The following is a 13,956-nucleotide window of genomic DNA, read 5'->3' on the forward strand; positions in this document are numbered from 1 at the left end:
ACCTGAACTAATTCTTCTTTGTGTCATTCTACTGACAACTAATATACACAGAAGGCCAAAAAAATACATATACATTTTGGGGCAGTGCCTGTGACCCAGTGAGTAGAGCACCGGCCCTATATACCAAGGGCAATGGGTTCAAAACCAGCCCCGGCCAAACTGCAACAAAAAAATAGCTGGGCATTGTGGCTAGCTCCTGTAGTCCCAGCTACTCGGGAGGCTGAGGCAAGAGAATCACCTAAGCCCAGGAGTTGGAGGTTGCTGTGAGCTGTGATGCCACAGCACTCTACCAAGGGTGATAAAGTGGGACCCTGTCTCTAAAAAAAAAATATATATATATATATACACACATATATGTATACATTTTAAGAAAAAAAGCTATTCTATTCATGTCTGTTGTATGGTGATGCTAGCATTCATTTGATTAACGCCATCTTTTTCTCATTTCATATTAATATGAGAGTACAGAAGATTAGGTTACATTGTTTGCATTTGTTAGGCAGAGTCCAAGTTGTAGTTGTGCCCCTCACCCAGATATGCCATATACCCTTATATTGTGCCCGTTAGGTGGGAGCACACCAATCCCCCTTCCTCCCTTTCCCCTCCCCCCACTTGAGTTTAATTACATTTTTCTCCTGTGTGGGTGTGTATTTGTTCAATTACTGGTTTCATATTAGTATTGAGTACGTTGGATACTTGCTTTTCCATTTTTGTGATGCTTTACTAAGTAGAATGTACTCCAACTCCATCCAGGTTAATACAAAAGATGTAAAGTCTCCGTATTTTTTATGGCTGAAAAGAACCCATGGTATACATATACCACAGTTTATTAATCCATTCATGTGTAGATGGGCACTTGGGTTGATTCCACATCTTGGTGATTGTGAATTAAGCTGCAACAAACAGTCTAGTGCAAATGTCCTTATGGTAAAATGATTTTTTTTAATTCTGGGTAGATACCTAATAATGGGATTGCAGGATCAAATGGAAGGTCTAATTTGAGTTCTTTGAGGATCTCCATATTCTTTCAAAAGAGGTTGTATTAGTTTACCATCCCACCAGCATGATTAATGCCATCTTTTGAGCAAACATCATACTACACATTGCTACTGTAATTCAATTTAATTTTGAAAAGTAATACATAGATAGCATCTCTTAAAAATGTGTATACATGGCTCAGCGTCCATAGTCCAGTGGTTAGGGCACCAGCCACATATACCAAGGCTGGCAGATTCGAACCCAGCCTGGGTCTGCTAAACAATAACGACAACTGCAACAAAAAAAAAAAAAATAGCTGGGCATTGTGGCAGCAGGCACTTGTAGTCCCAACTAATTGAGAGGCTCAGGCAAAAGGATCTCTTGAGCCCAAGAGTTTGAGGTTACTCTGAGCTATGACAGCCACTGAACTCTACCCAGGGTGACAGAGTGAGACTTTGTCTCCAAAACAAACAAAAAAAATAAAAAACAAAGATATTTGTTGTATTCATTTTGTTTTCAATTTTTAGGGATTTTTAGTTTAATTTTGTTATAATTATGAAAAAAATTATGTGACTCCAATGTCAAGACCATGAAAGTTACATTCAAAAAAGTCTAGCTTTCAGCTCGGTGCCTAGAGCGCCAGTCACATACACTGGAGTTGGCGGGTTCAAATCCAGTCCAGGCCTGCCAAACAACAATGACAACTACAACAGATGTGTGGCGGATGCCTATAATCCCAGCTACTTGGGAGGCTGAGACAAGAAAATTGTTCAAGCCCAAGAGTTGGAGGTTGCTGTGAGCTGTGACACCACAGCACTGTACCCAGGGCAACAGCTTGAGACTCTGTCTCAAAAAAACAAAAAAAGTCTAGCTTTCATTCTTGACCTTTAACAACCTGTTATCTCCTTCTTCTTAGCCGTACCCATTTTTATTAGCTCTTAGTTTATACTCACATTGTTTATTTTTTATTTTTTTTCCTATGCACATTGTTTATTTTTGAAAACATAAATAGTTATATAAGTTTTTAATTTTTTTTAAATTTCAGAATACTAGAGGGTACACATTTTGTTTACATACTTTGTTTTTTACAGATTGAACTAAAATTATAAGTGTGCCCTTCACCCAGATGGTGTGCATTGTCCTTATTTCCTGTCTTTTTTTGTCTTTTTTTTAGAATAAGAAGTTTTGTTTTTTTGTTTTTTGGCCGGGGCTGGGTTTGAACCCACCACCTCCGGCATATGGGACCGGCGCCCTACTCCTTGAGCCACAGGCGCCACCCAGAATAAGAAGTTTTAATTATAGTTCAAATATAGAAAATACCAAGAGAATTAACTCATAACACATGGTAGTATAAATATTTAAAAGAATTCCTGTTGGAAAAGTCAGCAGCATACACGTTACTTTCTGAGTAAAATTAAAATTCAAAGGTAAGAACGCACATTTTAATTTTAAGAAAGCATGACACAGCCATAAAACAAACATATATAATACATCCACAATCTGTCTTGAAATTTAAAACCCAATGAAGTACAACCTACCATTTACATATCCAAAATATAGAATTCACAATTTACAATAATCCATGATAACTATGCATTCTTCTTTTTTTTGAGATAGAGCCTCAAGCTGTTGCCTTGGGTAAAGTGCCGTGGCATCACAGCTCACAGCAACCTCCAACTCCTAGGCTCAAGCAATTCTCCTGCCTCGGCTTCCCAAGTAGCTGGGACTACAGGCACCCACCACAGTGCCCAGGTATTTTTTGGTTGCAGCCATTATTGTTGTTTGGTGGGCCTGGGCTGGATTTGAACCCGCCAGTTCAGGTGTATGTGGCTGGCGCCTTAGCCGCTTGAGCCACAGGTGCCAAGCCATAACTATGCATTCTTTATTGAAAGAATCAACATTAGTTCTGGATCCCAACATCACGTAAGTTATATAATAGCAAATCATTGAGAGTATATGCTAATTTTACAATTTAAAGTTGTGAGTGTATAACAATTATCTTCCTTATACGACTGTTACTAGAATAATGCCTGACACACAGCTAGCATTCAATATTTACTCAAAAACAAATTTGTACTACACAGTTGAAAAGTATCGGCTCGGGCAGCGCCTGTGCTCAGTGAGTAGGGCACCAGCCCCATATACTGCAGGTGGCAGGTTCAAACCTGGCCTCGGCCAAACTGCAACAAAAAATGGCCAGGCATTGTGGCGGGTGCCTGTAGTCCCAGCTTCTCTGGAGGCTGAGGCAAAAGAATCACCTAAGCCTGGGAGTTGGAGGTTGCTGTGAGCTGTGACGCCATGGCACTCAACCGAGGGCGACATAGTGAGACTCTGACACACAAAAAAAAAAAAAAAAAAGAAAGAAAGAAAGAAAAAGAAAAAAGAGAAAGTATCAGACAATTATACCTGGCAGGCATGGTGGTTCACACCTGTAATCCCAGCACTTTGGGAAGCCTAGGCAGAAGGATCACTTGAGGCCAGGAATTGGACACCAGCCTGGGCAAACATTTCCTGTCTTTCTTTCATAAAAGATTACTGTACGTACTTTGAAAAGTGCTTTGCTCCTCTAACTTAAGTGTATATCCTGGAGATTATTCACAGCAGTAAATAGAACTCTTTTTCTTCTTTTTTTTTTTTTTTTTTTTTTTGTAGTTTTGGCCAGGGCCAGGCTTGAACCTGCCACCCCTGGTATATGGGGCTGGCGCCCTACTCACTGAGCCACAGGTGCCACTCATCTTTTTCTTCTCTTTTTACAGCTGCATGATATTTCATTGTTCCAATGTACCATATTTTATCCAGCAAATCTCCTATGCTGGACATTTGGGTGATTTAAGATTGGCAAAAATATATTGTTGGTGGTTATGAGAGAAAAGGGTATTCCTACTTATTGATGATAGAAATATTTAGTATTGGGTGGTGCCTGTGGCTCAGTGAGTAGGGCGCCGGCCCCATATACCGAGGGTGGCGGGTTCAAACCCAGCCCCGGCTGAACTGCAACCAAAAAATAGCTGGGCGTTGTGGCAGGTGCCTGTAATCCCAGCTGCTTGGGAGGCTGAGGCAGGAGAATCGTGGAAGCCCAAGAGCTAGAGGTTGCTGTGAGTTCTGTGACATCATGGCACTCTACTGAAGGTGGTAAAGTGAGACTCTGTCTCTACAAAAAAAATTAAAAAAAAAGAAATATTTAGTATTACAGCCATGGTAAGCAACTTTGCAGTATCTACTGACAATTTTAAAGATGCATGTAATATGCTGCCATTAAAAAAAAAAAAAAAAACAACCAGTGATCAAAAACTATTATCTATCTGTATAGGAGTATGTAAGTATAGGAAAAAATGAAAAGATACCCATTAAGTTGGTAAAATATGCGACAGGGATAGAAGTGGAGAGGAGGTGAAATAGCCAAACCAAAAACATAAAAAAAAAGAAAAAGAAAAAAAGATTGGGTAATTTTTTTTTAAAGCATGTATATAGTCTCACTTACACTTTTAGGTAAAATTGTATGGACATATGTGAAAATACTTGATCTGACTATTTAGAAAGTATAATAAGGAGGAAAGAAAGATCCCATTTGATATAGCAGCATAAAATTTTAAATTACTTAGGAATATAATATATGTAAAGGCCTATATGAAAATAACTTTGAAGCTTTAATGAGAGAACATAGAATAGCACTTAAAGTAGGCATTCCATATTACATGAAGAAGACTCAAATTAAGAAATGTTCTTGGGCAGCGCCTGTGGCTAAGTGAGTAGGGTGCCCACCCCATATACCAAGGGTGGCAGGTTTGAACCCGGCCCCGGCCAAACTGCAACAAAAAAATAGCCGGGTGTTGTGGTGGGCACCTGTAGTCCCAGTTACTCGGGAGGCTGAGGCAAGAGAATCACCTAAGCCCAAGAGCCGGAGGTTGCTGTGAGCTGTGACGTCACCGCACTCTACCAAGGGCAACAAACTGAGACTCTGCCTCTAAATAAAAGGAAAGAAATATTCTTAAATGATTTGTAATTATAATGCAATACAACGGAATTTTCATTTTGCAATTGGTAAAATATTATGAATTTTATCTGGAAGAAGAAACAGTCAATTTTTGGAGAGAACAGTGAGGGGTACTTGCTCTACTACCCTGTTTTCCCGAAAATAAGACATCCTCTGAAAATAAGACCTACTTACAGGAAAGATAAGACGTCCCCTGAAAATAAGACCTAGCTCATCTGTGGGAGCACACCGTAAAATAAGACACTGTCTTATTTTCAGGGAAACAGGGTAGATATTAAACTACATTATAAAGCTACAATAACATAGTGTGGCAATGGCACAAAAATAAGGAGAGGATGATGTGACCATCCATCAAGGTTTGCCCAAGACTCAGAGCTTTCCCATGACAGAAACTTTTTAGTGGTAAACCTGAGATAATGTCAGCAAACTGGGATGGCAGCTGCTGGTCCTATTAGTGGAAAAGAATAGCCCAGAAACAAACTTTAGTAGGTCATAGAGAATTACACATCAGTGGGAAAAAGAAGGATTGTAAGAGATAGTGCTCTCAGAAATGGTAATTACTTGGAAAAAGAAGAATTAGAACCCAACTTCATACTATTTACCAAAATAAACTGCAGGTGGATAGGTGAATTATATATAATTTAAAAAGTGAAAATATAAAATAATAGGAAGTCATAAAGGTAAATATTTTACTCATTTTGGTATGGAGAAGAACTTTCTAAGTATAAATATAGAAGATAATATCACAGAAGAAAATATTATATATTTGAATACAGATTTAAGAACTTTGATATATGCTTGGTGCCCTTAGCACAGTGGTGGGGGCTCCAGCCACATACACTCAGGGTGGCAGGTTCGAACCCGGCCTGGGACAGCTAAACAATGGCATCTGCAACAAAAAATAGCCAGGCGTTGTGGTGGGTGCCTGTAGTCCCAGCTACGTGGGAGGCTGAGGCAAGAGAATCACTTAAGCCCAAGAGTTTGAGGTTGCTGTGACCTGTGACACCATGGCACTGCACCGAGGGCGACATAGTGAGACTATGTCTCAAAAAATAAAAATAAAAAACTTTGCTATATATATATATCAGAAACAGTACATATAAAATGAGAAAGACAAATTATAAGACGTATAGTTCTGGGGAATCTAATACAGTCTAATCTAATCTAGTCACCATACTGTAATAGTAATAGTACAGCATGGTGACTATAGTTTCTTTTCTTTTGCAGTTTTTGGCCGGGGCTGAGTTTGAACCCACCACCCCCGGCATATGGGGCCAGCACCCTACTCCGTTGAGCCACAGGCATCACCAATGGTGACTATAGTTAGTAATACTGTATTGTTTACTTGAAATTTACTCAAAGAACATATCTAAAAAAACAAAAAAGAAGAAGTATTTACGACTCGGTGCCCATAGCACAGTGGTTACAGTGCCAGCCACACATACCGAGGCTGGTGAGTTCAAACCTGGCCCGGGCCAGCTAGAACAACAATGACAACTGCAACAACAATAACAACAAAGAGGAAATAGCCGGGCGTTGTGGCAGGTGCCTGTAGTCCCAGCTACTTGGGAGGCTGAGGCAAGAGGATGGCTTACGTCCAAGTGAGGTTGCTGTGAGCTGTGACGCCATGCACTCTACTGAGGGTAAAAGAGTTAGACTCTGTCTCAAAAAAAAGAAAAAGAAAGAAACGAGCATATCTTCACACACACACATACACACACTGTAACTATATGTGGTAAAGAATGCATTAATTTGTTGTTATAATTGAACAATGCATGTGTATATCAAATCATCAAGTTGTACATTTTGAATATATATATTATTTTTCAATTCTATCTTAATAAAACTGAAAAATAAATTACAAATTAAAGTAAAAGATTTGCAAAAAGATATGCTAGACAAAAACAGCCACAGCCAAGAGGACCATAAGTGGACATAATGTAGTGTGGTATCTTGGAACAGAAAAAGGACATTAGGTACAAATTATTTCTGTAGTTTCTGAATAAAGTATGAACTTTAACATTTAGTTAATAATGCATAATTATTTGTCCATTAATTGTGACAAATATACCATATTAAAGTAAGATGTTAACAATAGGAGAAATTGGGCTCGGCACCTGTGGCTCAAGCGGCTAAGGTGCCAGCCACATACACCTGAGCTGGCAGGTTCAAATCCAACTCGGGCCCGCCAAACAACAATGACAGCTGCAACCAAAAAATGGCTGGGCATTGTGGCGGGCTCCTGTGGGCCCAGCTACCTGGGAGGTGGAGGCAGGAGAATTGCTTAAGCCCAGGAGTTGGAGGTTGCTGTGAGCTGTGATGCACAGCACTCTACCCACGGTGACAGCTTGAGGCTCTGTCTAAAAAAAAAAAAAAAAAAAAAAAATAGGAGAAACTGGGTGTGAAGTATATGAGAACGCTCAATACTATCTTGATAACTTTTCTGTAACTCCAAAGCTATTTGAAAATAAAAAGTTTATTAAAAAATACTGGCTCATTGGCTCATCCCCTATAGCTCAGTGGCTAGGGTGCCAGCCGCATACACCAGAGCTGGTGGGTTGGAACCCAACCCAGGCCTGCCAAACAACTACAACAACAACAACAACAACAACAACAACAAAAATAACTGGGTGTTGTGGCGGGCGCCTGTAGTCCCAGTTACAGGAGTTTGAGATTGCTGTGAGCTGTGACGCCACAGCACTCTACCAAGACTGACATAGTGAGATTCTGTCTCAAATAATAATAATAATAAACTGGTTAATATCATACTATATAAGTAACTGTATAAGATTAACTTAATATATACCATATATACATACATAACATATAACAGAACGTATCATCCAAACAAATTAGGAAAAAGAACATCTCTGAAGAAAAATGGGCAAAGAACATACATAGGTGATCAATATATATATATAAAAAGTCAGCCTTACTCTCATATACTACCAATGGGTAAATAAATGGTTCCAGCTTTTCTGGAAAACCATTTGCTAACAAATACTAAGAGTATTAAAAATATTACACTTTTTTACTTTTGAGACAAAGTTGTACTCTGTCACCCAAGGCAGAGTGCCATGGCATCATAGATCACAGCAACCTCAAACTGTTGGGCTTGAGCAAACCTCTTGCCTCAGTCACTCACCTCTAGTAGCTGGACTACAGGCACCCACCACAACCCCCTGTCTAGTTTTTCTGTTTTTAGTAGAGATGGGGTCTTGCTCTTGCTCAGGCTGGTCTCGAATTCCTGAGCTCAAGCAATCCACCCACTTAGACCTCCCAGAGTGTTAGGATTACAGGTGTGAGCCACTGAGCCCAGCCCATACTTTTTGTAACTTAGTAAATCCACTTTAGAGGGACTACCCTAAAAGAATTTGTCTGAAGTGCACCCAGTATTTTATGGGTCAAGATGTGCTTTACTGGGTTATTTGTAATGAGACGTAAATGGAAAGGATCTAGGTGTAATAGTGCAACATTTGAGAAATATTGTAGTGAGATTTATGATTTATACCTACTATGAAGCCAGTAAAATGATATAAAATAGTGTAGCGTAATAATCAAGAGCATAGTTTTTGGAGACGGCTGAATTCAAATCCAAGCACCATCACTGGGCAATGTGATCTTGGGCAAATCACCTAATAGTCTTTCTAAGCCCCACTTTTCTCCTACATAAAATCTGGGGTTTTGTGAGTATTAAATGAGTTATTTGTGTGTTTAACACAGTGCCTGAAAGATGGTTTAGTAAATAGTCACTGTGACGTAGGTTTTTACTGCTGAGAAAATAGAATCAGCAATAGGATGAGTCACTTGTCCAATGCTGCCTGGCTAGTAACTGGTGAGCTGGGATTCAAATCCAAAAAGTTCTACTTCAAAACTCATGCTCATAACAACACCACCCAGATGTTACCTGTTATTTATGCTGCTACTGCTGCTGATTAATAACATGGGAAAATGCTTATAGTAAAATATTGAGTATAAAAAGAATTCAAGGCTGAGCAAGGTGACTCACACCTGTAATATTAGCACTCTGAGAGGAAGGGGAGGGTGGATTGCTTGAGCTCAGGAGTTCCAGGTTAGCCTAAGCGAGATCGGGACCCTGTCTCTACCAAAAAATAGAAAAATTAGCTGGGGCTCATGACAGGCGCCTGTAGTCCCAGCAACTCAGGAGGCTGAGGCAAGAGGATTGCTTAAGCCCAAGAGTTTGTGGTTGCTGTGAGCTATGATAACACCACAGCAATTCTACTCAGGGCAACAAAGTGAGACTCTATCTAAAAAAAAAAAAAATGTATGATATTATTCTGATTTTGTTTTGAAATTTTTGTATTGTACATAAACATGCATTGATAAAAGACTGGAAGAAAATATACCAATATATTAATATTAAAATGATTATCTTTTGGGTAAAACAAAAAATACAAAAGAACAATCCTGGCACATAGGAAATGTTAAGTATCATCATTATAATCATTTGTCTCAATGTCTTCAGAAGATTCGACAAAATGTTCTAAATGTGAATTTTTTTTTGTAGAGACAGAGTCTCACTTTATCGCCCTCGGTAGAGTGCCGTGGCATCACAGAGATCACAGCAACCTCCAACTCCTGGGCTTAGGTGATTCTCTTGCCTCAGCCTCCCCAAAAGCTACAGGCGCCTGCCAGAACACCCGGCTATTTTTTTGTTGCAGTTTGGCCGGGGTCGGGTTTGAACCCTCCACCCGCAATATATGGGGCCAGCGCCCTACTCACTGAGCCACAGGCGCCACCCCTAAATGTGAGTTTTAATTGTATTTATCCCACTCAGGATTCATAATTCCTGAATCTGAGGATTTTTTTTTTTTTTTTTTTAGAGAGAGTCTTACTCTGTCACCCTTGGTAGAGTGCCTTGGCGTCTCAGCTCACAGCAACCTCCAGCTCTTGGGTTTAGGTGATTCTCTTGCCTCAGCCTCCCAAGTAGCTGGGACTGCAGGTGTCTGCCACAATGTTCGGCTATTTTTTGTTGCAGTTTGGCTGGGGCTGGGTTCAAACCCGCTACCCTCGACATATGGGGCTGGTGTCCTACTCACTGAGCCACAGGCGCCACCCAGGATTCATATTTTTAATTCCTAAGTTCTGGAACATCCTCAGCCATTACTTCTTTGAACATTACTTTTGTTAATTTTTCTGGTATGTGTCCTTACTTCTATTTTATATCTTGTGTTTCTTTATTTCTCTGTGCTATATTCTGTATATCTATATTCCAGTTTACTATTTTTCTTTTAGTTGTGGCCCAATTTCTGTTTTAATATGTCCACTGAGTTTCTAATTTTGAAACATTTTTTCATTTCTAGAATTCTTTTTTTTTTTCTTGGCCAGGGCCACCACCTCCTACCAGTATATGGGCCAGCGCCCTACTCCTTTGAGCCACAGGCACCGCCCTAGAATTCCTTTTTAATACTACCTGGTCTTTTTGAAATAGTGTCTTGTTCATTTCTTATGTTTTAAATGATGTCTTTAATTATTTTAAACAAAGTTATTTTGTAGTATATATTAGATTATTTTATTATCTTCAGATCTTAGCGTCCAATCCTGTTTGATGTGTCTTCAGATAGTCGCTTCAGGTACAGTGTTTCTTCCTGTGTTTTATAATTTTTTATTGTAAGTTGTGTTCAGTGCAGCTTTACCTGTGGGGATTTTGTGAAGAGTGTCTCTCTAGAGCTATTTTTTAGTTGCTTTTGCCAGCTAAGAACTACGTTATGCTCATTTTTTGGTGTGAAAGTTTCCCTGACATTACAGAAGATATATATATATATATATATATTTGAATGCCAAATCCATGTGAAACCAGGCCCGAGGTTACAAATCATCATAGGCAGACATTTTTCTTCCTTCCCAGATTGTCCTCCTGTGGTAGCAAATGGTTTCTGTCCAATTCAACTTTATTAAAGGTTTAGTCCTTTGAAAGTTCCAGCTTTCTACAGGTGTCTCAGTTCTGACCCATTGCCTTCCTTAGGCCCAAGGCTCTGTCCTGCCTCTACAAGGCCAGCAAAACCTAAGCACTTTGCATAATGAGGTAAGCAAACTGTCTGCAAATACTGATCCCTCACCTCCCTGAAGCAGCTGAAATTTCACCTCCCACCGAATGCTCTGGCTTTTGGTTTTCCATTTTGTGTTTTGAACTCCTGGTGATTTGCTTTACTGACTTGCAATCTCAGCCATATGTTTAAAAGGATGCTATATTTTATTTGTTATTTCTAAGCGTTTTGCAGTATGAAAGGACTTTCAGGTTATTTTGGCTACCATATTACCAGAATGGACATTAGAGATTTTATTTTATTATCATTATTATTATTATTGTTTTTGAGACAGAGCCTCAAGCTGTCGCCCTGGGTAGAGTGCCATGGCATCACAGCTCATAGCAACCTCCAACTCCTGGGCTCAAGCGAGTCTCCTGCCTCCGCCTCCCAAGGAGCTGGGACCACAGGCGCCCGTCACAACACTCGGCTATTTTTTTGGTTGCGGCCATCATTGTTGTTTGGCGGGCCCTGGCTGGATTCGAACCCACCAGCTCAGGTGTATATGGCTGGCGCCCTAGCCACTTGAGCCACAGGTGCCGAACCTTATCATTTTATTTTTTTTTTGAGATAAGATCTTGCTCTGTTGCACAGGCTAGACATTAGTGGCATCCTCATAGCTCACTGAAACCTCAAATACCTGGGCTCAAGGGATCCTCCTATCTCAGCCTCCCAAGTAGCTGGGACTATAGGTGTGTGTCACCATGCCCAGCTAATTTTTCCTTTATTTTCTTTTCTTTTTTTGTAGAGAAGAGGCCTCATTCTTGCTCAGGCTGCAATTATTTTCAAAGGAAAATAATTTTGGTATGGCAGGCAGCATTGGTTTAGATGCCAATCTTAGATTAAATTCTTAACGAATTTTAATTTAGAAGGTCATACCCCTTTCTTTCTTAGGAGAATGTAAATGGATTTTTCTATGCCTTATTTCATCTTTAAAGTTTTTTTTTTGTTTGCCCAAGAAAGAAAACAAAACTGTCAACCTACAACCTACCAGTCACTTGAGTCTGCTACTATACATATATTCATATATATAGATATATATTAATATCTATATATATGAATCTTGGCACATTTGGCAGAATACCAGATTTCTTGCCAGTTTCTTGAGAAAGACTTTCTTGAAATGAACAGTGGGCTGGGCGCCTGTGCTCAAGTGGCTAAGGCGCCAACCACATACACCTAAGCTGGCGGGGTTTGAACAGCCCGGGCCCGCCAAACAACAGTGATGGCTGCAACCAAAAAATAGCTGGGCATTGTGGCAGGCGCCTGTAGTCCCAGCTACTTGGGAGGCAGAGGCAGGAGAATTGCTTGAGCCGAGGAGTTGGAGTTTGCTGTGAGCTGTGATGCCACAGCACTCTACCCAGTGTGATAGCTTGAGGCTCTGTCTCAAAAAAAAAAAAAAAAAAGTAAATGGACTATAGCTAAGATAAGGGGAAAGCTTCATCTCACATTTTGCATATATATTATGAATGGATAGGAGAAATTGACGACATTAACGGTTCTCAACTTTTTGGGGTATGCTCTGCTACAAAAATAAAAGGTGCTTGGCAAGCTTCTTTTTTTTTTTTTTTAAGGACACATTAAAATTTGCTTTAATACTTCTTTAGGGGGAAAAAATATCACACTTTTAGTGAATGAACATTTTTACGCTATTATTTTTATCTACCATGCCATGAATTCATAGGGAAGAGGTTCCAGTAGTTCAGGGAGGCACCTTGCCATTGAATGTGACGAAGTGTTGATTGACTTTTGAATTCATGGGAAATAGTTTCCTGCACCTTGTATCACTGCTGTACACCTATTATGCTATGAGCTCATGGGGAATAAATGGGTTCTTGCACCTAAAAACATGGGTCCACTGGTACTCCTGTGCGCTATGTTACATGCTTATTATGACATGAATTCATAGGGAATGGGTTCCAGGAGCTCAAGCTCCTTTCTGTTAGTTCTCACAAAGTGGGCTTCTCTGGGTGGCGCAGGCTGGCACATCAGTTGAACCCAGGTACCTTTCTCTTTGGCTTCCTTCTTTTTCTGATCATTTTCCTTTACACGTTTCAGGAAACTATTTCGGCTCTTAGAGTGCTTAATATGCTCAATACGAACATTAATCCTCTTAGCCAGGATCTTGCTCTTAACTTGTTTGTTTACAACAATGCCAATAGCATGCTGGGTAACATTGTAAACTCTTCCAGTTTTGCCATGGTAACATTTGTGTGGCATGCCTTTTTGAACAGTACCCATTCCCTTAAAGTCTACAATATCACCTTTCTTGTAGATTTGCATATATGTAGCCAAAGGAACAACTCCATGTTTTCTAAAAGGCCTAGAGAATATGTATCGGGGGCCCTTCCTCTTTCCCTTTGTGTTTGTCATTTTGGTGAATTACTGGAAGATGGCGTCTCCGGCTGAAAGACTCGGAAAGCTTCTTAAAAAGGAGAGAATAATTTATTTCCTTTCACACATGTCGGGAGTGAACATATAATATAATAAGGATAAAGAGCAGACTGTATTGTATTTGGTGAATCTGAGTGGTTGATTATCCTTATTCATATCCTCTTATTCCTCACATTCAGTCTTCAGAACTTAGCCTTTCTCTATCTTAGAATTATATTTCTACCTTAAAAATCTACCAGGTCAGGGCGGTGCCTGTGGATCAAAGGAGTAGGGTGCCAGCCCCATGTGCCAGAGGTGGTGGGTTCAAACCCAGCCCCAGCCAAAAACTGCAAAATAAAAAAAAATAAAAATAAATATCTACCAGGTCTCTTGGGCGGCACCTGTGGCTCAAGGAGTAGGGCGCTGATCCCATATGCCGGAGGTGGCGAGTTCAAACCCAGCCCTGGCCAAAAACCAAAAAAAAAAAAAAAAAAAACTACCAGGTCTCTACTTCCTGTCTTGCCCTTTTATTAGTCCTCAGTACTCAATGTGATTGTAATATTT

The 13,956-nt window shown here is 39.9% G+C and overlaps 1 protein-coding gene across 1 annotated transcript; it reads right to left on the reverse strand.

Annotated features, from left to right (window-relative positions):
* Positions 1-12,909: 12,909 nt before the first annotated feature.
* Positions 12,910-13,392, reverse strand: LOC128578533 (60S ribosomal protein L21-like). Its single transcript, XM_053581212.1, has one exon. It carries the CDS (start codon positions 13,390-13,392, stop codon positions 12,910-12,912), a length of 483 nt encoding a protein of 160 aa, XP_053437187.1.
* Positions 13,393-13,956: the final 564 nt, after the last annotated feature.

This window comes from Nycticebus coucang, chromosome X, assembly GCF_027406575.1.
Source record: "Nycticebus coucang isolate mNycCou1 chromosome X, mNycCou1.pri, whole genome shotgun sequence".
In the NCBI taxonomy this organism is placed as follows: domain Eukaryota; kingdom Metazoa; phylum Chordata; class Mammalia; order Primates; family Lorisidae; genus Nycticebus; species Nycticebus coucang.

Bases quoted from the DNA above. Each gene is read 5' to 3' on its own strand.
- LOC128578533 (XM_053581212.1), bottom strand. From the start codon at position 13,392: ATGACAAACACAAAGGGAAAGAGGAAGGGCCCCCGATACATATTCTCT.